The sequence below is a fragment of the Gorilla gorilla genome, chromosome 3, assembly GCF_029281585.2.
Source record: "Gorilla gorilla gorilla isolate KB3781 chromosome 3, NHGRI_mGorGor1-v2.1_pri, whole genome shotgun sequence".
Classification (NCBI taxonomy): Eukaryota; Metazoa; Chordata; class Mammalia; order Primates; family Hominidae; genus Gorilla; species Gorilla gorilla.
This window is the reverse complement of record NC_073227.2, coordinates 189358248-189385085: the sequence shown is the minus strand read 5'-3', so window position 1 is coordinate 189385085 and position 26838 is coordinate 189358248. Positions and strand designations below refer to the sequence as shown.

The window sequence follows — 26838 nt, the reverse complement described above, 5'->3', positions numbered from 1 at the left end:
CTTTGATATCCTGTAACCTAAATACTGTGATACAAAGCACACTATTATGACTACATTGTATGTAAACTGATAAAAGAAGAAAACAAAAATATCTGCTTAATATATACGTATTTTCAAGACAAAATAAGGAAGAAATACCCCTAACTATTAGAGTCCTCATTTCTGCAACTGGTCACATGGTCATAGCTGGTATTTATGACTGCCTTCTCCTCCCATTACCTATTCCCTAAACCCTTTGCACCCAGCAAGCACCTAAGCTGGTCATGGTTCTTTGCCTGAGGTCCTCCTTTTCCAGGGTTGCTGTCACAAAGCACCACAAGCTGGTGGCTTATAGCAACAGAAGTTTATTCTCTTACAGGTCTGGAGGTTAATGTCTGAAATCAAATTGTCTACAGAATTGGTTTCTTCTGGAGGGTCTGAATTAAAAACCAAACGGTTAATGGAAAAACTAAACTTTGTAAAATATTTTAAAGAGGTTTATTCTTAGCTAATATGGGTGACTGTGGCCTGGGGAAAACACAAAATATTTTAAAGAGGTTTATTCTTAGCTAATATGGTTGACTGTGGCCTGGGGAAAACACAATCCCAAGAAGTCTTGAGTAAGTGGCCCTGAGGTGGTTGGGTTACAGTTTGGTTTTATATATTTCAGGGAGGCAGGAGTTACAGGTAAAGATATAAATCAATACATAGGAGGTATACACTGGCCCCAAAAGGCAGGATATCTTGAAGCAGGGGCTTACAGATTATAGGTAGATTTGGAGATGATTTCATTTGCAATTGGTTAAAGGAACAAAGCTTTGTCTAAAAACTTGGGGCCAGTTGTGGTGTCTCAGGCCTGTAATCCCAGCACTTTGGGAGGCCGAGGCAGGGGGATCACCAGGTCAGGAGATCGAGACCATCCTGGCTAACACAGTAAAACCCCATCTTTACTAAAAATACAAAAAATTATCTGGGCATGGTGGCACGTGCCTGTAATCCCAGCTACTCGGGAGGCTGAGGCAGGAGAATCGCTTGAACCCAGGAGTTGGAGGTTGCAGTGAGCTGAGATTGCGCCCCTGCACTCCAGCCTGGGTGACAAAGTGAGACTCCGTTTCAAAAAACAAAACCAAAAAAACCCAAAAAAAAACCCCATGGAGTCAGCCGAAGGGTTTAAGTGAAGACCAGGAGTCTGCTAATCACCATGTGATGTTCTGCCAGAGTCAGGTCATCAGAGCAAGTCACGGTATACTGAGTGTTAGTGACCTATAGGGTGCATGACATCACCTTTGACTGGCATGGCCTTAGATCTTGTTCATGATCTTATTGCCACAAAGATTCTGTTCTGTCAGTCTTGCAATCTCTATTTTAACATTAACGCTAGTCAGTCTTTGTGTCTAAACTGCAAGAGGGAGGAGAGTATAGTGAGGCCTATCTGACTTCCCTTTGCATCGTGGCTCAGAACTCAGTCTTAAATGTTTCTCTGGGGTAACCTTGGCCATTAGGGGGTCCATTCAGTGAGTTGCGGGGGTTGGACTTTGGATTTTATTTTGAATTTACAATCCCATGCCTCTCTCTCAGCTTCTGGAGGCTGCTGGCAATCCTTGGTGTTCCTTGGCTTGTAGATGCATCACTTTCATCTCTGCCTCTACCTTTACATAGTGTTCTCCTTCTCTCTGTGTGCTTCCTCTGGGTCTGTGTTCAAGTTTCTCTGTTCTTGTAAGAATAGCAGTTATTACCTTAGGCCTCACCCTAATCCAGAATAACCTTATCTTAACTTGATTTCATCTGCAAAGACCCTATTTCAAAATAAGGTCACATTCACAGATAGTGCGAATTAGGACTCGAACATGTCTCTTTGAAGAACACAGTCCAGTCCAATCCTTTGTTCCTTAATCCTTTGTTCCAGAATACAGGAGATCCCTTAAGGATCCCGTAGTACATCCCTTCATACTACCATGCCATGTGATTAACGTCAATGGAAAACTACAACAACCCAATGCAAACAGTACTCTATGTTTGCATTGGATTGGACTGGACTTAAGGACTTAAGGAACAAAGGGAACAGGATGATGGAGAATATGGTAAGACCAGTGCTTTCCATGAACGTAGACCCACCGCCACACCTCATTTGCTATAAAGTGAGTTCCTTGTGATCAGAAACCATATTGTGTGAAATACCAAGATTGTGGATACGGGTTCTGTAAGTCCAAGGATAGTATTTTTGGCAGAAGCATTGCATGCAGGGAAGGTAACTATATCCACAGTAACTGTCTATTCCAGTAAGAAGAGGGAATGACTCCTTTCATGAGGGAAGCCTGCAATCGTGTCAGCCTGGACATGTTGCAGGGCCTTCTCTTATTCTCGGCTCCAATAAAAACTAGCAACTTTTCAGGTCACTTGATCAATAAGCCAGAATAGCACACCTAAGTGAGAAATGTAGCTTTCCAAATTCACAAAGGCTCCCCCAGGCATTATACTTTATTTTTTATTGTAGGAGGGGCCAGATGCAACAACTACCCTTCTCCTAAGAAAGGATATCTTGATATGCCCCACACAATTGGACTCCTACAAGTTTTGCAGAGGTGGAACATCCTTGAATTTTTGTTCCGTTCATTTTCCACCATCAACAAATTTTGCTGAGATGGAAATTCTCTGAATTGTTGCTGAATTGATTTCCCAACTTTGACATACAAATGTCTTATTGGTATGTCAAGTAGTGTCTACTTCTTATCCACTAGATCTGAGCAGCGTAATATGAACAATGTGATGGACCAGTGAGATACTTTGTGGAAGAAAAAAATTTCTTCTGGAAAATTCCCTGGGGGCTAAATTATGACATGGGGCTAGGGTAGGACAGTGAAGGTATATTTTTCTGGCCTTTCCAGCTGAAAGTAAATAGCTCCTGGTGGTCTTTATTAACAGGAATGGAGAAAAAAAGCATTTGCCAGCTTGATAGCTGTGTACCAGGAGGTATATTATTTTGCTCAAACAATGAAACCACCTCTGGAACAGCAGCTGCAGTTGGAGTCATCATAGGGTTAAATTTACAGGAATCTACTGGCAATTTCCAGAATTCATCTGTCTTTCTGCATAGGCCCAATAGTCAGGTTGAGTGTGGATGTGAGGAAAATCAGCACTCCTGTACTTTTCAAGTCCTTAATAGTGGCATTAATCTCTGTAATCCCTCCAGGAATGCAGTATTACTTTTGGCTTACAATTTTTCTAAGTATAGACAGTTCTAGTGGCTTCCATAAGCCCTCGTTCCACAGGTCAGGGAACCAACCTGGAGATGTATTGAGTTGCTGAGTATGTCTATCCCAGTTACGCATTCTGAAACTGGTGAAATAACCACACAGAAGATTCAGGGACCCACTGTGAGATGAACTTGAGAGAAAACTTCATCAGTCACCTGACGCTCCACAAGCCCTTACTGACTGGGGGTTGGGGGTTGGGAGCACAGTGACATTTTGGGTCTTCTGGAATTAGTGCCAGTTCAGAATCAGTATCCAGTAATCCCCTTCTCCAGTGGACAGTCACCCTGATAAATAGCAGTAGGTCCTTTTGAGGAAGACTGAAGAAAGATGAACAGTATGAGTTTTGGCAGTGGAGCAGGGTCCTTCTTCAAAGGGATTTAGCCTTTTCTCCAATCAAGGGGTTCTGGGTCTGTAACAGGGCTTAAGTTTAGGAACTGATTAAGGAGCTATGACTGGTGATTTAAGTTAGGCATCTGTTCACTTATCTTAGAACTCTTCCTTTTGTACAGATCAATTTAGAATTTAGTGGAATGCCCATCTTTTGTTTTTTTCTAGGAACACTATGACCAGCTAGCCAATGCTGTAGGTTTCTGTGAATCAGACTATTCAGATTACTGCTTTGACTTTGCCGTCCATTATGGTAACCATAACTACTTTATCTTTAGTGATTAAGTGCTGCCACTTGCCCCTGCCACCCCAGGATTGAATTATCCCTGTGGCATTTAGGGATCCAAATTTGCTGGTAGCAGTTCCCACTGCAATTTCTGACTTACACAGTAGAGTAACTATGGAGCTATTCCAGAATTCTGGGGTTCCCCTTACAATTTTATTTCTCATAGTTGTGGTGGAAGGTGAGTCCTCTGCACCCTCATGGGGTGAGTGAGCAGGTCTTACATGATAAGTCACTCTAACCTTCCAATCTCTCTAAGCCTTTGGATACCTTAGGTCAATCACATGTCCAATTGGAGTTTCAGAAGCAGAGGATAGAGACATCAGAGGAAGAAATATCCATAGATAATGACTGAAAATAATTTTTTTTCTGATTTAATGAAAGACACAAATACCTGGAGTTAGGATGCAGAAATGAGTCTCATATACGATATACACATGTACACACTCACGCATCTATGCACACACAACACACACACAAACACACACCACTAGATACATTATAGTGCAACCGCAGCATACCAAAAACAAAGTTCTCTTAAGAAAGAAAACAGTTACCTACAAAGACATAAAAGTTAAATTGCTAGCAGTCTTCTCCACAATAACAATAAAAGCAAGATGGTAATGAAATAATATCTTTTAAGTAATGAGACAAAATAATGGTTGTTGGGGGCTAGTGTAACTAGTGTAAGTACAACTTATGAATGAGGAGATAATACAGATATTTTCAGATGCACAAGAACTGAGTTAACTAGCATCATATCCTCATTAAAAATATTTGTATGTGATACAATTCAGGAAGAAGGAAATAGTCCCAAAGGAAAGTGAGAGATGCAAGAGGAATGCAGATGGGAATTTTGGATACATTGGCAAAAGGATATTGTCCAGAATTTAGGAATGAGGGAGGAGAAAGATTATATTTTTTCATCTACAGTTTTGAACAAAGCTAAATTTAAAAATCCTCTAGTCTATTATATTCAGCATGTAAACCATATATAGGAACTGTGAAAATGGAAATTAAAGAAGGCTCCAAAGAGTATTGGGTGATAAATAAAATACTTTTATTATTAATTTTTTCCTATTTTTGTGATTTAATTTTCATGGAGGCTTTTATGTAGGTGAACTCTGAGTGGTGCTCTTTTTTCAAGTGCTGTTATTACTATACTGTGACACATTATTCATACTGTGACATAATAAAAAAGAATAAGTACTTGGAAATGGAAAATCTACATGTTTGTCTATCTAGTGATCTGCTACCATCTACATACATATGTAAATGGTTATATACTAATTTTTAATATACTGGCTTGCTACAACATGTTTGCTTTGAGGGATATCTCATTTGGAAGCTCTAACTTGGTAAACATTAGTAAAATTTATGTAAAATATTATGCATTTGAAATTTTAAAAATAATGTTCAAAATTCATATAGGATAGTTACACCTTTCCTCTCATCTTAAATTTATATTTGTTTTCAGAAATCTCCTTGGAAAAGATGCCTAGTGTGGGCTTTATTCCAATGACATCTGCTGTAATTGATGAGTTTGTTGGAGATATGATGAAGGATTTGCCTGTTCTAAAGAGGTACAGAGTTAATGAAGTACCTGATTTAGTGCCATCAACTTGAAAATACTAGTGAAGTGAATGACTCATCAAAATGTCTATGTAATATATCATATCAGGAATGGTAAATTCTGTATAATGTGACTATAATACATTTAAGTGATTGTAACATCTAGTATGTCAATATTATTTGAACATTACTATATAAAAATCTATATTATTTTGAACATATAATAAAATTACTCCAGCTATAAAGTTTACTACATTGTTGTTGATGTGGATGTGACTGTTACAGGAATGGCAGAAATTCAGGGTTTTTATGTCTCTGAGGTTTTATGACCCATATTATATCACACAAATAGAAAAAGAGGTTGTACGATTTCTACGTTATCACAGCCTGAAGTTTGTGCTAAAATTTGAAAAGCTTAAAATTTAAAAAAAATATGTATTTATTTTTACAGTGATGATCCAGTTGTTCCTTCACTGTTTAAACAAAAGACATCTGATGAACTTTTGCACTGGCATGCTCAAAGACTCCTTAGTGATGACTATGACAGGATCAAATGTCATGTTGATGGTGAGCTCTGTAACCACGATAAAATAGAGCTTATATGAATTGCCTTTGCTGCTCTTTTTATTAACAGTGAAAAGACATTACATTGTAAACACGTTCTATTTTGAATGAGATCTATCTATATATTATATATAATATATATTTTGAATGAGATCTCTATATACAATATATACTATACATATATGTGTGTATATATATATATATATATACACACACACACACTATATATATATTAATTGAAGAGGCACAGTAGGAAGCATGCTGTCTGAAAAAAATCCCATTATATTATCTGGTGTGCATATGTACGTATGCATGCAGATGTATTTGTTAATTCAAATAGAGATTTATTAATCTTTTAAGGATGTACATATGCATGGTATTGTCATGAAAATATCAGATGCTGTTTAAGTGGGAAAGATACTTGATGGTTTTAGGAATCTGTCTATACCTTGAAGTAAATATGCTGATACAGCCATAGTCTTCCTAACATTTTAGCTCTTTTCCTGCTAAACTATTGTCTAGTTGATTGCATGCTGCCAAGTACCAGCATAATTGTGCCCATGAAAACTCAGTAATGAGGAGGGGTTGAATCTGCAAAAAGTAAAGCCCATGAAACAATTAAAAATGGGTCCTAAGGAAAGGAATTCATAGATCTTTTTTTCCTGGTTCATTCTTTTAGTGTCTTTCTCCAATCCGATGTTTATTTCCACCCTTTTCAGAACTAGTAAAACTTTTCTTTTTTTTAAATTTTATTATTATTTCACTTTAAGTTTTAGGGTACATGTGCACAATGTGAAGGTTAGTTACATGTGTATACATGTGCCATGCTGGTGTGCTGCACCCATTAACTCGTCATTTAGCATTAGGTATATCTCCTAATGCTATCCCTCCCCCCTCCCACCACCCCACAACAGTCCCCAGAGTGTGATGTTCCCCTTCCTGTGTCCATGTGTTCTCATTGCAGAACTGGTAAAACTTTTCAGAAGGATCTAGAAATAAGTCAAGTAAGTATGCCAATTGCATATAGGAATAAGCTATTTATGTAAGTGTCTACGAAGATTCTGCATGGTGTGTTTCCAGAGTGGTTTGATTTGTGATCACATACACAGACACGGAAAAAGCAACAATATCTGAACCAACAAAACACTAGCTTATTTATATCTTTTATGTTTGTAAAGAGTGTTCCTAGGTCTCAAGTGAGTCTAACCTTGCTTCCTGGGAATTTTCTGTGTCATTTGAATTTTTGCATGGTGTAAGGTAATTGGTATCAGCATCTGTCAGCTGGAAGCTCCTAAATATTTGACTGGGACCAGAAGTAGAGGTTTTCCTTTTTAGGAGTGCAAACAGAATGTTTTAGGTCCGGAGTCAACAAACTTTTTCTGAAAGGTCTAAGTAATAAATATTTTAGGCTTTGCAAACCAAGAGACCAAAATTGAGAGCATGATGTAGGTACTAATATAATCATTTAGAGTGTAACCAATTTTAAAAAATGTACTCATCAGATTTGATCATGTGGACCTAGTTTGTAGACCCCTGTTGTAGGTGAATGTGCTATTAGACTGCCCCCAACCTTCCTCTTCTCCTCTTCTCCTGCCAAATGACAGGGGCAATGTCCAGGTACTTGGACCCGGACATTAGCAGAGCTTCGTCCTCTCTCTTCTTCAAATAATATAGGGAATTATTTTGTTAGCATATGGTAATCTGACCTCATTGGCAAATACTGAATTATTATTCTGGAGTTAAAAAAATAATGTGTGGGTAGCACACATATATAGCAATATTTTAAAATACATGTTTACATTTTAAGTCTTTCTATTTCAGAACAATCTAGAGATCCTCATGTTCTTGATTTCCTGAAAAAGATTCAGGATTATCAGCAATTTTATGGGAAATCATTAGAATCAATCTCTACGAAAGTCATTGTGACTCAAACTACTCAGCCAAAGGAGGATTCCAGTGGTACCAGTGGTGAAATATTACAGGTAGATCGCATAGATTTTACCTAATTTTTTTCTTTGATGTTGTTTTGTTTTCTTTAGTCTCATATTTGTCTCTGGAGGTGTCTTCCATTCTCTTCTTTCTCATGTTTGCTAACTGTCTTAGTCCATTCTCACATTGCTAGAAAGATATACCTGAGATTGGGTAATTTATAAAGAAAAAAGGTTTAATTGGCTCACAGTTCTGCAGGCTGTACAGAAACTGTGGTGGCATCAGCTTCTGGGCCTCAGGGAACTTCTTTTTCTTTTTCTTTTTCTTTTCTGAGATGGAGTTTTGCTCTTGTTGCCCAGGCTGAAGTGCAGTGACGCGATCTTGGCTCACTGCAACCTCCGCCTCCCGGGTTGAAGCAATTCTTCTTCCTCAGCCTCCCAAGTAGCTGGGATTACAAGCACCCACCACCATGCCCAGCTAATTCTTGGTATTTTTAGTAGACACAGGGTTTCTTCTTGTTGGCCAGGCTGGTCTCGAACTCCCGACCTCAGGTGATCCACCCACCTTGGCCTCCCAAAGTGCTGGGATTACAGGTGTGAGCCACCACACCCAGCCTTCAGGGAACTTATAATCATGATAGAAGACAAAGGGGGAGATGGCACTTCACATGACTGGAGTAGGAGGAAGTGTTGGGGAGGTGCTACGTACTTTTAAACAACCAGATCTTGCACAAGTCACTCATTCACTATCATGAGAACAGCACCAAGTGGGATGGTGTTAACCATTTATCAGAAACCCCCTCCCCATGATGCAGTCACCTCCCATCAGGCCCAGCTTCCAATGCTGGAGATTACAATTCGACATAAGATTTGGTGGGGCCACAGACCCAAATCATATCACTTACAAATGAGTTATTTTACTTGCTTGCCATTAGAAATTCTAAGAAGATTACATAAAATCTAGTATTCTATCTTTTTTAGAATAAGAAAAGATAGATTTATCCGATAACAAGCTTAAAGCATCAAATAATTACAAGCTTGGATTTAGAAAAGTCAAATTTAAGTTAAAAGAAATGTTTGTGGGCTGGGTGCAGTGGCTCACACCTGTAATCCCAGCACTTTGGGAGGCCAAGGTGGGCGGATCACCTGAGGTCAGGAGTTTGACACCAGCCTGGCTGGCCAACGTGGTGAAACCCTATCGCCTCTAAAAATATAAAAAAATAGCTAGGAATGGTGGCGGGTGCCTGTAATCCCAGCTACTCAGGAGGCTGAGGTAGGAGAATTGCTTGAACCCAGCAGGTGGAGGTTGCAGTGAGCCAAGATCATGTCACTGCACTCCAGCCTGGGTGATAGAGCAAGACTCTGTCTAAAAAAAAAAAAAAAAAAAAAAAGAAATTTTTGTATATTAGTTTATTACAGTGAAAATCTTTTTACATAGAGGTGGTAAAAATAGGCCTAACATTTCCATCAGCTTCATTATTTTGCCTGAATTTTGAAAACTGTCCATGTTTTTAAGTCATTTATGCCATTAATCTGTCCTGGACTTTTGTTTATATTAAAGGTAAGACCAGGTCTTCTTGAAAGGGTGGGAATCTTCCATACCTATTTTCTTTCTCTTCCTGCCTTTACACTAGACCATGCTTGTTTACAAACTTAGAATCCCTGTAATTCAAAAAAAATTTAAAAAGATAATGTGGAAAAGTATCAGGTAACACAAATGATAGTGTTTATAACTGAACAAACGGTAGATTTTATGGTTCTGCTTGGGAAGGTACTACTTTGTGATCATTCTTCATCAGAGGGGATTTCATTAGGCTTCAGTACTTCTCTCTTAGCCTCATGGTTGGGAATTAAGGAAAGACATTTATTTGCTTTGGTAAATCCCCTTCCTGAGGTCAACCATGCTAAATATGTGAAAGAGCACAAACCAAACTATTGATGACCAATGGCACTTATCATGGCTGCCTTACCCTAACTGGAGTAGGAAAGGGAATATTTTTGGAGGATGAAACATAAAAGCCCCAGAAGGAAAAGATCCAAAACATGAAAACATTTCTCTTTCCCACTAATTTCAGAAAATTGTTAATCAGAGATCTAGAGTCTTCCTTTTCCTTGCCAGACCGTCAATTCATTAACCAGGCTGAAGTTGCAAAGGCTACAATCAGTGAGAGGATATCTCCTCAAAGCCATTCTAGATAATAGTTATCACTGATTACACTGTAGGTTTCTTAGCACTGCTGTTGGGTCTCTCTCCTAGAGCTATTTAAGGGTCCATCCAGCCACCCAACACATGCTTTCAACTGCAGAGGCTCCATCTCAGCCCACAGACCTAACCTCCTCTGGGCTGAGGGTGGCCAGGTGGGGCTGGCTCAGGCAAAGTTCCAGGCTTGGCTTCAAGCATAAGGATCAAAGTGAATACAGCATCCTGAAGCAACCATCTTCTGCAGCCTTTGTGCAAGGGCCTCACCCAGCTGAGCCCTTTGCTTTGCCAAGCCCTGTGCCCAAGGCTGGCTCCTGGGGCCCAGGCTGTGCACCTCTGCTCGTTTGGCAGCGCTAATTGCAGGGCCAGGAACTGATGGGAGCTTGCTCAGTTCTGTTATGTTGGTAGCGTGAGGCCTAGGAGCAGCCTCCACACTGAAATAGAAGCAAAATGGGAATTAAATGTTTGATCTAGTTAGGGGAGAGGTGGGAAAAATTACCACCCCACTAAGTGTGTGTGACTCCTCCATTTTCCAGTGGGATTTCTGCTTTTTCCCCACATTGACTAATGTCTGCTTAGACCGTTGGTGTTTTTCAACATGAATCTCCAAAGAGTGAGTGGGATCTGGGAGGCCCAAAATGCTTTGTGGGGTGGAGAATGAATAAATTAATTAAGTTCCAAATCCCCAAGAAGCTGCCCTACAATCAAGCTCAGTGGCTACTCTTTCTCTTCTTTGTTTTCTTCCATTTACTTTTACTTTTTTATTAATAATTTACACCATTTAGAAATCTAGAAAATATTCTGCAGTAAGAGGCAATTTACATTTATACTGAAGTTTAAGTAGGTTTGCATCACACAGACTTTAATTTTAAGAAAAGACATTAAGAATTCTTGCCTGTGCACGAGTAGAATGATGGCCAGAGTCCTCAGTAAGTGCACAAAAAATAATCTCACTAGTGAAATGTCATAATGGAATTTTCCCACTTGTTTCATATGTTCCTTTTATTATTGAGCAGAATACCAAACCCCACCAAATTACCAAAAAGAGTAAGAAAAAGTCATTTCTCAAAGAAGATCAGAACAAAGCTCAGCAAAACGATGATCTGCTGTTTTCTATTGAAGAGGAGATGAAGAAGAATTTACATTCTGGAATAAGGAAATTGGAAGATTATTTGACATCATGTGCAAGTAATTCAGTGAAATTTGGAGTTGAAATGTTAGGATTAATTGCCTGCTTTAAAGCATGGAAAGAACATTGCCGAGGTGAAGGTATGGGACTCCATACTCTATGGATAAAGAGTAGTGATGAAAATATTAATGATGTTAACATATTTACTGAATGCATGGTTGTGCTAAAACTTTGTGTAATCCATTGTCTGATTTTATTCTCAACATGACCCTTTAAGATAGTTATTATTTTGCAGACAAGAAAGTGGAATTGCAGAGGTTAGACAGAGGGTCCCAACAGGGAAAAGATGGCACATTCAAAAAGAAATGAGGAGAGTATAAAGAAAAAACTCTTTCAAAAAGTGTGGAGAGAATTAAGGGGATTAGCAAAGCAAGGTGAGGCTCAGCAGCAGCAACAGGGCCTATCAGAGAAGGAAAACTGTCAGCACCAGGGAGATGTGAAGTTGCTGTTGGGAGGTGATTCTCCATGGGTTTTTCCATGTTTCTGCCCGCCTAGCCAGCAGAAGCATTGACAGGTTCACTTCCAGACTATCTTTTTCAGTGTGTTTGTATAGTGAACAGGCTTGGAAGGAAGAAATTGTGTTTCTCTCCAGGGCAAAGGCCAAGTTTGTTTACTGTCCAGTTAATAAAGATCACATTTCCCTCCAGGGCAAAGAAGCAGGTTTTGCCTGAGACCCATTATAAAATATTTCGGTTTTCTAAGTGTAGATTTCCTCAGCTGTGACATCAACCTACTTTGTGTGTGGTTTCTACCTGGGCTCTTTATCTCCCCCATGGAGCACAAGGGGAACCGACATATACATGATGGTTATATTGTTAACTGGGCCATGATAATAAAGCCTTTTGTTTCTGACCCAGGAGTCTCATGTCTTTTGCCAGCAACCATGAGACTGTGAAAGACTAAATTTCTAGCTTGTAAATAGAATAAAATCTCAGCCCTTTCCTAGTTCTTGACAAGAGCAGGGGAGTGAATGGTTACCAGAATTCCTTGAGAGCCATAGCTATGGGGGAATAGATGCCCAATAGCACTTGCAGTCCTAGGTAATGGTACACAACCATTTCCACACTGTGGGCTGGCAGGGAGGGAAGTGGGTTGGAATGGGCCCTGCCTGCCTAGCATTCTAAGTGCTCCCTCAAATTTCTGTGGCTCCCTGTGCTCTCCTGTATCAATGTCTCCAACTGGCAGCAGAGAATGATTTTGGCGAAATATGTAGCAGAAATGATGTGTGCATACTATTTCCAGGTATTACGTCTTCATATGGCTTGTAGTGTGTGCTTTTATTACTTAGTTTCCTGAATATTGACTTGTGGAAGAGCCAACTAAGGGAAAGGATCAGAAAAAACTGAGTAATGTGATTTTTTTTTTCTTTTTTTTGGGATGGAGTCTCACTGTCACCCAGGCTGGAGTGCAGTAGAGTGATCTTAGCTCACTGCAACCTCCACCTTCCGGATTCAAGCTTCAGGTGATTCTCCTGCCTTAGCCTCCTGAGTAGCTGGGATTACAGGCTCCTGCCACCATGCCTGGCTAATTTTTGTATTTTTAGTAGAGACGGGGTTTTGCCATGTTGGCCAGGCTGGTCTTGAACTCCTGACCTCAGGTGATCTGTCCGCCAGGGCGTCCCAAAGTGCTAGGATTACAGGCATGAGCCACTGTGCCCAGCCTGAGATATGTGATTTTGATGCTAGACCAAGCTGACAATTCCTCCTCAAGTTGTTATGGTTGATCACCCTGTCTTGAGTATGTCCTGTTCAGATCATTTTCATGTGTGGCCACATGACTCTGTAGTCAAGCTCATGTCTCTCTATTCTACTTCCCAGCAAAGCCAGTACCTCAGTGGGCTGTCAGAGACCATGCTCATTTTCATCTCTAAGCTTTAGCATATGTGTTTTTACTTGATGCCATATCAGATAGGAATTGCCATTAGCTATTAACAGAGATAGGAATTAACAATGGCTTAAAAAAGATAGTTTATTTCTCTTTCATGTAAAAGAAGTCCAGAGATAGGCAGTTCAGTGTCACTGGGAACTTAGGCTCTGCTATCATCGTATTGTACCGTTCTTAGTGCATGAGTTGTATTCTTAAAGGTATGTCATGAATGCAGTTGGCGGCTGATGCTACAGCCATGATAACTGTATTCCAAAACAAAGTAGGAAGAAGAGAAAGGGCAAATTTGTACATTCATGCTGTATTTCTTCTATGGAAGGAGGCTTAATCCCAGAAATTCCACCAATTTTTGCTTACTTCTCAATGGCCAAACTTAGTAACAAAACCGCACCAAACCACAGAGAGATTAGAAAATGTGAACTTTGAATTGGACCTATTGCAGTATCCATTAGTATGGGGATTTATAAGAAAGCATTGGGTGAGAATGGATGTTGAGGAGGTAATATCAGTTTCTGCTACAGATGTTCTTCTGCTTGTCTCTATAGGCCTAAATTCTGTGTGTCCTTCAAGGCCATCCTCTTGTGGAGTCCTCCCAACTTCTCCTGCTCACATAACACTGCTTCTGTGACTCCATTTGGACCCTGAATTGTAAATCACTTAGATATTTTACTGATCTGTTTCAACACTAATCCCTTGTTCTCCAATTAGATTGAAGGTTCCTCGATGTAACAACTCTGTCTTAAATTTCATTTGTACTTCCTTAAAGCATACATTGGTGGTCTGCATAAGCAGTTGCTCTGTAGTATTTGTTAAGAAAGAGGATATTTCTTAACAAAGAGGAAAGAGGATAAAGACTTTATATGACTTTATATGGAGTGGTTAGTAGTGGGATAGAGATAAAGAGGCTATAAGTGAACAGGAGGTAATAGAAGGGCTTAGGAGAGTCTGGATAGAATGATTGGGATGCAGTGAGGTTGTATCTTAGCCCTCAATAATTGAAGGGTTCCGCTGATGGTTTCATAAATACAAGTACTGTATGTGGTCAAGAGTAGGCCTTGATAAATGTTGCTCATGTTTTGGTCAGGCATCAGGCATCTAAAATCATAGGACTTTTTCCTGTGAACAAGAGTAGAGGACACACAAATAATATGTGGGTTATTGTGTTATTTTTCTCTGGAAATGTGTAGAGAGCTCAGTTTAAATGGTTCATATTTCTGCTATAAATCACAAAGTTTGTTTCTTTTCTTTTTTGCCTGTACTTACCCAGCTATGTCTAAGTTACTTAAGATGATAATTAAATGTGTGTAGATGGAGTTTTAATTTAATTTAATCATGAGTTTTAGTTTTTAATGCTCTAAAATCTCCTTTAAAGTCAAGTAAAATAGTGAGGTTTAATCACATGAGGTTAATTGATTAACTCAATGATTGTTGTGAGTGATCAAGCAGTTATTTTTGGTGTTCTTTATAACAATTTTATTGTTTCTTTAACAAGGCAAAATTTCGAAAGATTTAAGTATAGCTGTTCAAATGATGAAAAGGATTCATTCACTCCTGGAGAGATACCCAGAAATTTTGGAAGCAGAACATCATCAATATATAGCTAAATGCCTTAAATATTTAGGCTTTAATGATCTGGCAAACTCTTTGGATCCAACTCTGGTAAGAGAACTAGAATTTCTTATACTTTAAATTTTTACTCAATTTTAATATGGAAGAATAACTAATAGGTCTAATGAAGTATCTCACATATAGAGTTATCAATTGACTATGTTTACTCTGATTCTAGTTTATAAAATAATAGATGTGAGATTACTTATTAATAACCTAGCTGCCAAACTTTGAAGTAAATTAAAATTAGAAAATTTGTACAGATGCTTCCTGAAAACAGAAATTAAATACTAGATGATACCCAGATGCCACTTTAAACCCTCTTGGTAACAGGAATGAATCCTATAGTTAATTCTAGCGCAATCTAAAAACTGTAATGTAGTGAGATTGAAGAATGGTCTTTAATAAGGTTCCAGGTTCCAATTCCAGGATGAACTTTTTTTAACGTTAATATCTGCTATTTTACTTTTCCCAAGAATAACATTTTAGGCAGGAAAACTCTTCTTACTTAAATATTACACTATTTAAAAGCATAGTAGGCCAGGCATGGTAGCTCACGCCTGTAATCTCAGCACTTTGGAAGGTCAAGGTGAGCAGATCACTTGAGCCCAGTAGTTCAAGACCAGCCTGGGTAACATGGCAACACCCTGTCTCTACAACACACACACACACGCACACACACACACACACACACACACACACACACACACACACACAATATTAGCCACAATTGATAGCATGTGCCTGTAGTCCCAGCTACTCAGCCAGGGGATGGGATAGGGAGTGGTGGGGCTGAGGTAGGAAGATCACTTGCACTCAGCAGTTCAAGGCTGCAGTGAGCTATGATGGCATCACTGCACTCCAGCCTGGGTGACAGAGAAAGACCCTGTCTCAAAAAAAAAAAAAGCGTAGTAAAAATGCCTTGTGCCTAGAATGTGCTCAGTGGATATTTAATAAATGTTTATTCAATTTTGAAGTTTAAGTTGATTTCAAATAATATATTAAAATAACAGATAGGACATGACAAAAATAAGAAGAAATATTTGATTGACATTGGACCAGCTCGGTTTCAACTGCAATACATGGGCCATTACTTGATAAGAGATGAAAGAAAAGATCGGGATCCCAGGGTCCAGGATTTTATTCCCAACACATGGCAGGTAATGACAACAAACATTGTACTTTTCTAATCAGTGTGACTTCAGAACTTTTCATTACTGTGTCTCTACATGTTAAATTTTGCATAAACTTCTTAATCTTGTTTAATGTCTTTCCTCTACTGTGCCTGAAGAATGTAACTAGAGTATGAGAAATCATTCACTTCTTCCCCTTCTTGGCCTTTTTATTTTCACCATCAGTGGAAGTTATACTGATACCTGTTTGTACGTGAAGGCATGCTAATGTGGCATTACTAGTTCTTACAGCTCAGTTTTGGAAACCTCTTTCTGTACTTACTCAATGACAATTGGAAAAAGTGTTTTCTAATGGAAAAATATGTTTTACTCAGTCTCACTTTCTATTTTGCAGAAATGAAACCCTCTCTCTAGGCCAAAATGTAAAACAAAATCTCTTTTCTGAGGGAATGGCATGAGTAATCCAGGCATTTTCCTGAATCCTTCAAGTGTTCACCAGACCTAATCTTCAGGGGTTCAGGGAGTTCCCCCAAAGGTAGCATAATACAGGCACAGGAGACAGAAGGTATAAAGGATACTGTCTGTGTTTTGGTAACATGCTGTTCACTTTCTTGACACGAATGGTGCTTTGTACCCTGCAGCAGGAACTCCTGGATGTGGTAGACAAGAATGAGTCAGCAGTGATTGTTGCCCCAACGTCCTCAGGCAAAACCTATGCTTCCTACTACTGCATGTAGAAAGTGCTGAGGGAGAGCGATGTCGGGGTGGTCGTGTACGTTGCACCCGCAAAGGTAGTGCTTGAATGACTTTCATTTTTGCTTTTGTTCCTGAACATCCCCTTTAAAAAGAATGCACACGGTCACATGCTAGATCTAATTCAGTTTGTTATTTTATTTTTGAGACAGAGTCTTGCTCTGTCACCCAGGCTGGAGTGCAGTGGCACGATCTCGGCTCACTGCAACCTCCACCTCCGGTGTTCAAGTGATTCTCCCGCCTCAGCCTCATGAATAGCTGGGATTATAGGCACGTGCTGCTATGCTGGGCTAATTTTTGTATTTTTAGTAGAGACAGGGTTTCACCATGTTGGCCAGGCTGGTCTCGATCACCTCAGGTGATCCACCCACCTTGGCCTCCTGAAGTGTTGGGATTACAGGCGTGAGCCACCGTGCCCGGCCAAGAAACTATTTTTGATATTTTCATTTCATCTCATATGTTAATATTTTCATTTATAGTTACTGCAATTATACTTATTTTTAGAAAATATTTCACTATCATGAATATAAAAATGATGACTGTAGTATTTTTAAGGATTAATTTTTTAAAAATTTACATTTTAAGTTATTTCCCTTTCTTTCTTTCTCTCTCCCCTTTCCTTTTTTATTTTCCCTCCCTCCCTTGGAGTGATATGCTATGATTATGATTATGAAGATTTATGTTTTTCTTTTAATTAATATTGTTTCAATTAAAAAATACAGCCAGGTATATATGACTTCCATTTCCAGCAATATGGCCATATAGGTCAACAGAAAAATCTGTTTGTGTAAAATACCTGAAATGCTGGATAAGAGACACCAAACATCTTTTTATATAATTATAGTTAAGCTCAGAACAATAGAAGGGGAATCCTAGGGGCTGAAAATTTTAAGAGGAGGCCACATGGGCTCTTTGCCTCTTTTAGGCAGCAAGTTGCAGGGGCTTAAATAAGAAAGGATCCTGACAAACACAGGCAGAGAGAGCACTAGGAGGATCCCAGGCAGAGCAATGGTGGTTTACCTGGAATCATGAACCAGACATTCAATAGAAAGTCATTCATTTGCCCATTGTCACCATATACATGATATGTAATATCTGTCTATCTATCTATCTATCTATCTATCTATCTATCTATCTATCTATCTATCTATCTGTCTATCTCCTGTGTGTGTGTGTGTGTGTGTGTGTGTGTATGTGTGTGTGTGTTTAAAATCAAGGAGGATCCAAGAGAATACTCAGTGGTATCAGATAATTTCATTACCATCTGTATTTTTCCCTACTTCATTTCATTTTCATTGAAGTGTGTGTGTGTGTGTGTGTGTGTGTGTGTGTATGGATTCGGTTGTCCTCAAGGTTTTATATGTCTGTTCTCTACTAAGTGACTAATGGTTTTTTTTTCTTGTCAATCAGTCCCTTGTTGGTCAAGTGGCTGCAACTGTTGAGAATCGTTTTACTAAAACGTTGCCTGCCGGCAGAACTCTATGCGGTGCTTTTACAAGAGATTATCGTCACAATGTACTAAACTGTCAGGTATGACATATTAATTAATGAGTTTATTATCAAATTATAGAGCAGTACTTATATAACTGTTTTGCTGGGAATCTGCAAAACACAAGCCCTTATAGAAATCATTTCATTGAATTCACAAAGAAAATGAAATTGCTCTAAGGAAAATTTAAGGTTGTTCTACTCTAAAAAGTAAGAACTAGGCTCACCATCTCTAAGGATATTCACATTGTGAACTGAAATTTCAAATAGAAAGTTATGATATTTCATTATAACTTAGAAAGGGAGTCAGGTAGATTTGACAAACCCAATGCATTACTAAATGACTATCCAACCTTGTCTTTCCATTCAAAATTGGTAGGTCTTGTGAACAATATTTATACTTACATTATGATCTGAAATTTCAAATAGAAGATTATGATATTTCAGTATAACTTAGAAAGGGATTCAAGTAGATTTAACAAACCCAATGCATTACTAAATGACTACCCAACCTTTTCTTTCCATTCAAAATTGCTAGTTCTTGTGAATGATATTTATGGATCCTCATAATAAAACCTTGTCTCAAAAAGATTGTGTGTTGATAGTGGACCCATCGATAGGTAAATCATAGATTAAGATAGATTGTCTCCCTTATTGAATTCACAAAGTAGACATTTAAGACTAAACAAAATGTAAAACAGTCGTTACAGAGTAGAAGCTTTTTTTCATTTTCATTAATCCAAATGTTCATAAATGTAAAGACTTAAATGAAAAACGTCAAAGATGCAATGTTATCTTAATGAAACTGCTATCAGCAGCAGCATATTTTCTAGGTTCCTATTACTATGCCTGATATAAAATTAATGCTCCATAAAGTTAGCTACACTAATCGTTCATATTTGTAGGTACTTATTACAGTGCCGGAATGTTTTGAAATCCTGTTGCTTGCTCCTCATCGCCAAAAATGGGTGGAAAGGATCAGATATGTTATATTTGATGAGGTAGGTTTGGTGTTAGTTCTCTGGTTGATGTTCTAGTCTGCATACACCCTATAATTTGTAATTTAAAGAATATAGGGCTTTTTCAATGATGGTAGTTAAGTTGTGCGTCAGCCAGGGTACCAATGGAAAACAGATTGCATATTCACGTTAGTATAATTTTTAGAAAAGTGTTTTTACTAAGGGGCTGTTTACAAAGGTTTGTACAAGGGAAACCACAAGGTAAGTGCAGTAATCCAGAATAGTACAAGCCTTTCAACCCTGTAAGGATGAAGGGAGGAGGAAGCATAATGAACCTTAACAGAAGAGAGATTCTATAGATATGTCTCTTTGAGAAGAACAGTGACCTTGGTGAAGAAATGCAGCTGGCCAAGGTTGACCTCTTAGGGAGAGAGAGCAAAAGAATAAAGACCTTGACCTCACTGTCTTCTCTCCTTCCCATTTCTTGCCTAGGCTTCCCACTGGCCAAACCCAGTAGAAGCTAGAGGGCTAAAGAGGCTGGGTGAGCCAATTCCCAAGGTCAGACTCATTGGCCAGAGAGGAAGGTGGCAAATGGTGTAGATCTGGAAGGACATAGCTATGTTATTATCAAAATGAATGGAAAGAACTGTAAATAGAATTCAAGCTTTGTATTTTGTTGCTTCAAGGAATTTTCAACTTAAAGGAAAACTAGGTGATAAACCTGTGTAGTGAATCTACTCCTTTTTTGTGTGAAGTTGAGAGTTGGTAGACATGCTGTCATTCTGCTTTCTTTGTCCTGAAAGTAGTCTGTTTCCTTTTATGCATCAGACTGTATTGTGTGTTGCTGACTTTGAACGTTCCCGTTTTAAGGGAAAACAAAACAAAACAAAACCCTTGATCTTTATGATCTAGAACCTTGGATTGTGGTCTCGTCTCAAAATGCCTAAGCACAATAATGTTAAAACATGGGTAATGAGGCCGGGCTCATGCCTGTAAACCCAGTACTTTGGGAGGCTGAGGCGGGTGGATCACCTGAGGTCAGGAGTTCGAGACCAGCCTGACCAACATGGTGAAACCCCGTCTCTACTACAAATACAAAAATTATCCAGGCATGGTGGCATGCTCCTGTAATCTCAGCTATTCGGGAGACTGAGGCAGGAAAATCACTTGAACCCGGGAGGCAGAGGTTGCAGTGAGCCAAGATCACACCACTGCACTTCAGCCTGGGCAACAATAGCGAAACTCCATCTCAAAACAAAAAACAAAATGTGGGTAACTGGTTTTCTGATTTATACATGCACAAAACTTGATTGTAAGAAGGCTTTAAAAATGGTTTATTCTAGAAAGTTCAGAGAAATTGCCTGCTGATACAAAATATAAGATTAGCATTTGGTAAAGTGGGCGATTATCTGACTAGATCAAAGTCAGAAGGGATATGAAAATTTTCTTCTTTATGTATTTATTACTAGCCTTGATTAGTAAGTCTTTCCAGCTGAGACCCAATTGTCACGATGTATTCTGTTTAAGACCAAAATTTGGACCTCCTCTCTAAGTCTTAATTTGCATTACTTAACCAAAGAGAATTGATTCATTCATTCAACAGATATTAATTGAGTACTACTCTGTGCTAGACACTGTGCTTTCTCCCTGATATGCCAGTACTGACCTTGTGGTTTAGTGAAGGGGAGAGCAATTAAATAAGTAAATGTACCAATGAAAATATAAGTAAACATTGTGATACAAACTCTGAAGGAAAAAAAATCAGTTTTCACCAAGACAATAGCAAAATGGGAAGTAAGAACAACAACTTTGGAGCAGGTACTCAGGGAAGGTGTTTCTGAGGCAATGACTTTCAGCTGGGCTTTGCAGGGATAAGCAGGAATGGTCAGCTAAGAGGTGGATGAGGATTTTAAGTAGCAGGGTCATATATGTGAAGGCCCTCAGGTGGAACACGTGTGTTCAAGGTATGAAAAGAAGGCCAGTATGTTGGGAGCAGAGTGCGTGGCGGGGAAAGTGGCCTGAGATGGGATTGGAAAGGTGGGAAGAAGCCAGATCATGCAGGAAGTTACACTTCCAGTTAAGCAGTTTGTGGTTTACTGTAAATGCATTGGGAGGACAGTGTAGGGATTTAATTAGGTACGTAGCCTAATTTGATTTTTGTTTAATAATACCATTAGGGCTATGATGTGAAGAAAGTATAGAGAAAGAGTGGAAGCTAAGAGAAAAATCAGAAGGCTGTTGTAGAAAGCCAGGTGATGGTGGCTTCAATGACAACAAAAAATGGAGAGAAAAACATAGCTTCAAAATAGATTTTTGGAATTGGAATCTGTAGGAATTAATAATGGTTTAGATATGGAGATTGGAGACAGTTAAGTGTCATGATGTCTATTGTCTGAATTTATCACCATTCACTTTATTTAGGTTAGGTCATTTATAGGAAACTGGGAAAATATGCATGATGATTTTATGCTTCTATTTTTTATTTACGATTTTGACATCAACTTTTCAATTGATTTTTTTTTCTTTACTAGGTCCATTATCTTGGCAGAGAAGTTGGAACAAAATTTTGGGAGCTCCTCCTTGTCATTATTCGATGTCCCTTTTTGGTTCTTTCAGCTACCATAAATAACCCAAATCTTCTCACCAAGTAGGTATAGGTAAAAAGAGTGGTTGTTATATATTCAGTGGTTGAATTATATACTGTCTATATGGTCTGAAGTCTTTAAGGTTTTTTCTATAATAACTTTCAAATAAATTTATTACCCAATCTTTGAAACGTCAGTGATCTTGCTTTGTTGCCCAGGCTGGCCTTAAACTCCTGGGCTGAAGGAATCCTCCCACCTCAGCCTCCTGAGTAGCTGGGACCACAGGTGCACATTACCATGTCTGGCTTTCTCAAATTTTTTTGAAGATATATTTCCTGGAAGTTAGAGAAGGAAAACATCTTCTCCAAAGAAAATCAAGGTCTCCCATAGCCAGATCTGAAATTGTGTAGGAAAATTTCTAAAAATTTTCAAATAAATGTCATCTGAAGTAAGAGAGAGAATTGTATCCCCCTTTCTTTGTCCTTATCCAATAATTAAAGCTAAAATGGAAATAACTGGGACACAGTCATTGACCTTGCAGATGACAATCATAAGAATAACAAAGCATTATATGAACATCAAGTATTGTTTTGTTACCAGACTTGATTTTTCCTAGTAACAGCAACAATGGTAGTAACAGCAACACTGGTAACAAACACATAGTGCTTTCTATGTGGCAGGTATATTAACTCATTCAAGCCATACAACACCCTTATGAGAAAGATACTTTCATTATCTTCTATGTTATGATGGAGAAATGGAGGCATAGAGAAGCTGAGGAATTTGCCCAAAGTCCACAGCTCTGAAGTAAACTCAGGTGGTTTAAATTGAGAGGGCATGCTCTAAATTTTTAAACTTGTGAAATTTTCTTTGTTTAAAATATCCAAGTTCTTGATAAATACTTCTATATTTTATTTAAATTATATGCATGTTTATTCTGTAAGGTGGCTGCAATCAGTAAAACAGTACTGGAAACAGGCAGACAAGATTATGGAAGAGAAATTTATTTCTGAAAAACAGGCTGACAAATGTCTCAACTTTCTCCAAGACAATTCATATAAAAATCAATCATATGAAGTTAGACTTGGTAAGCTTATTTTTTTGTGTTTTACTATATATTTTTATATTTTACTATAAAGCTTTTAATAGGGATTTTTGTATTTTACTACAAAGTTATCCATATTCTAATAATTATATGTCCATTAATTTGGATATTCTTGCTCTTCATATCTAGTGCTCTGTGGAGAGAGATACAATGATTTAGAGAAGCATATATGTTCAGTAAAACATGATGATGTTTATTTTGATCATTTTCATCCCTGTGCTGCGCTAACGACAGATATTGTAAGTATAAAAGTGTATTTGTCCTGTTAGTGGAATTTTTAGTGTATATCGCAACTGGAAAGGGACTCAATCTTCATAGAATTGCAGCATGTATAGATAATCTTTTTCTTTCTTTACCGATTCTTTTATTTTATTCATTGATTTTTTAAATTTAATACATTTTTTATTTTTAATTTTGTGGGCGTCTAAAGTAGCTGTATATATGGGGCACATGAGATATTTTGATACAGACATGCAATGCATAATAACCACATCAGACTAAATGAGGTATGTATCCACTACCTCAAGCATTTATCCTTTAATGGATACACAATGGTAATTATGTATCCATTACCTCAAGCATAATAACCACATCAGACTAAATGAGGTATGTATGCATTACCTTAAGCACAATCCAATTCTACTCTTTTAGTTATTTTAAAATATACAATAAATTACTGTTAGCTATAATCCCTCTGTTGTGCTATCACATACTAGATCTTATTTATTCTATCTGTTTTTTTGTGCTCATTAACCATTCCCTCTTCCACCCAACCCACTGTCTTTGCTAGCGTCTGGTGACCATCATTCTACTCTCTGTCTCCATGCATTCCATTGTTTTAATTTTTAGCTCCCACAGATAAGTTAGAACATGTGAAGTTTTTCTTTCTGTGCCTGGCTTATTTCACTTAACATAGTGACATCCAATTCCATCTATGTTGTTGCAAATGATAGGATCTTATTTTTTTTTATGGCTGAATGGTATTCCACTGTATTTAAGTGCCACATTTTCTTTATTCATTAATTTGTTGATGGGCACTTAGGTTTCTTCCAAATCTTGGCTATTGTGAATGGCGCTACAATAAACATGAGAGTCCAGATACCTCTTTGATATACTGATTTCCTTTTTTTTAAGTATATACATAGCAGTGGTATTGCTGGATCATAAGGTAGCTCTAGTTTTAGTTTTTTGACTTTTTGTTGTTTCTATTTATATCTTATTGTATTGTCTGTCTTGAAAAGTTGCTGTGGCTGTAATTTGTGATAGGTTCATTGTTTTGTCTTTCTACTGAAGATATACTCATATCACAATTACAATGTTATAATATTCTGTGTTTTTCTGTGTACTTACTAGTAAGTTTTTTTACCTTCAGATGGTTTCTTAATGCTCATTAACATCCTTTTCTTTCCCACTGAAGAACTCCCTTTAGCACTTCTTGTAGGACAGGTGTTGCTGAAATCTCTTAGCTATTATCTGAGGAAGTCTTTATTTCTCCTTCATGTCTGAAGGATATTTTCACTGGATATACTATCCCATGATAAAAGATTTTTTCCTTCAGCCCTTTATGTCATGCCACTCTCTTCTGGCCTGTGAGGTTTCCACTGAGAAGTCTGCTGCCAGACATATAGGAGCACCATTGTGTCATTTGTTTCTTTTCTCTTGCTGCTTTTAGGATCCTTTCTTTATTCTTGACCTTTGGGAGTATGATTATTAAATGTCTTGAGATAGTCTTCTTTGGGTTAAATCTGCTTGGTGTTCTATATCTTCTTGTATATGAGTATTGGTATATTTCTCTAGGTTTGGGAAGTTTTCTGTTATTATCCCTTTGAATAAACTTTCTCCTCACTCTAGGGGTTTTAAGCCCCTTTAAGACCAATAAATCTTAGATTTGCCCTTTTGAGGCTATTTTCTATATCTTACAGGAATGCTTTATCATTTTTAATTCTCTTTTCTTTTTTCTCTTCTGACTATATATTTTCAAATAGCCTTTCTTCAGGCTCACTAATGCTCACTTCTGCTTGATTAATTTTGCTATCAAGAGACTCTGGTGGATTCTGCAGTATGTCAGCTTTTGCTTGATTCTTTTTAATTATTTCAATATCTTTGTTAAATTTATCTAATAGGATCCTGCTATCATTCTATTGATATTATATATCACATTGATTTGTGTATGTAGAACCATCCCTACATTGCTGTGATAAATCCCATGTGGCCATAATGAAATATCTTTTAAATGTGTTGTTTAACTCAGTTCGCTAGCATTTTGTTGAGGAGTTTTGCATTAATATTCATCAGGGATATTGGCCTGTAGTTTTCTTTTTTTAATGTGTCTTTGCCTTGTTTTCATATCAGGGTAATACTGGCTTTTTGAGTTTCCTCAAAACAGCTATTTTAAATTATCGGCCTGAAAAGTCACATATCTTTGTCTTTCCATAATTGGTTCCTGGTACCTTATTTAGTTCTTAGGTGAGGTCATATTTTCCTGGATGGTCTTGATGCTTGTGGATATTCATTGATGCTTAGACATTAAATAGTTAGGCATTTATTGTAGTCTTCACAGTCTGGGCTTATTTGTACTTGTCCTTGAGAAGGCTTCCCAGGTATTTGGAGGGACTTGGATGTTGTGATCTAAGATTTTGGTCACTGCAGCCATTATCTGCACTGGGGGGCACCCCAAGCTCAGTGAGGCTGTGGCTCTTGCAGTCTCATAGAGGAACCACTTTGGTGATTTGGATAAGATCCTGAATAATTCTCTGGATTATCAGAGACTTTAGTTTTCTTCCCTTACTGTCTCCCAAACAAATGGAATCTTTTTCTCTGTGTTGAGCTGCCTGGAGCTGGGAAGAGAAAGCAACATAGCACCCCTGTGGTCTCCACTGCAGAGACTGCACTGGGTTAGAATGGAATCAAGCACAGCACTAGGTATTGCCCTAGGCTTACAATAATCATTGTCTGGCTACTGCCAATTTTCATTCAAGGCCTGAGGACTCTACAATCAGTAGGTGGTGAAGCCAGCCAGGCTGGTGTCCTTTTCTTCAAGATGGCGGGTTCCCCGGATCTCAGGTGGGTCCAGAGATGTTGTTTGGGATCCAGGGCTTGGAGTCAGGATCTATCTACTCTTCCCTTTTTTTTTTCCACAAGTAGAGGAGTCTCTCTCTGTGGCCACCAGCGGCCCTGGCCCATGGTGAGTTTTTCCTGGCTACTGCTAATCTTCACTCAAGGCCCAAGGCCTCTTCAGTCAGCTTATGGTGAATGCTACAAGGCCTGGGTCTCTCCCTTCAGGCCAACAGGCTTTTCTCTGGCCCAGGGTAGGTTCAGAGATGCCATCCAAGGGCCAGGGCCTGCACTTGGGGACCCCAAGAGCCTGCTCAGTGCTCTACTCCACTGTGCCTGAGTTGGCATCTGAGCTGCAAGACAAAGTCCCATTTACTCTTCCCTCTCTTTTCTTCAAGCAGAAGTAGTCTCTCCCCATAGCCACCACAGCTAGGAAGGTGCTGGGTCATATCTGAAGCCAGCATGCCTCAGAGTATCACCCCGGCCCACGGCCACGTACTACCTAGCTACCACTGCTGCTTATTCAGGGCCCAAGCGCTCTTTATTCAGCGGGTGATGAATCCTGCCAAATCTGGGTCCATCTTTTCAAGGCAGCAGGTTTCAGCATGTGTCTAGAAAGGTCTGGGAGCGAGGGCCTGGAATGGGGGCCTCATGACTTTGCTCAGTGCTCTATCCTACTGTGGCTAAGCTGGTGTCCAAGTTTGAAGACAAAGTCGTCTTTACTCTTCCCTCTCCTCTCAGCAAGCAGAAGGGAGGAGTTTTGCTCAGAGCTGCGAGCTGCACTGCTTAGGGTTGGGGGAGGGATGATGCAATCACTCCCTAGCTCTCCTCAGCTGGTGTCTCAGTAGATTGCATATACCCCAAGTCCATAGGCTCTGAGCCCAGCACAGCACCATGACTTGCCCAGGAATTG

The 26838-nt window shown here is 38.7% G+C and overlaps 1 protein-coding gene across 1 annotated transcript in view; it reads left to right on the top strand.

The window, feature by feature from the left end:
• Positions 1-26838, top strand: part of DDX60L (DExD/H-box 60 like) — a 129048-nt gene that overhangs the window by 41274 nt on the left and 60936 nt on the right. The window contains 12 exon segments of the mRNA XM_063705634.1: positions 5381-5486; positions 5927-6042; positions 7861-8021; positions 11184-11436; positions 14733-14899; positions 15862-16008; positions 16623-16772; positions 18145-18264; positions 19128-19223; positions 21713-21828; positions 22711-22853; positions 23001-23110. Of these exon segments, the coding sequence (XP_063561704.1) occupies positions 5381-5486; positions 5927-6042; positions 7861-8021; positions 11184-11436; positions 14733-14899; positions 15862-16008; positions 16623-16772; positions 18145-18264; positions 19128-19223; positions 21713-21828; positions 22711-22853; positions 23001-23110 (1685 nt within the window).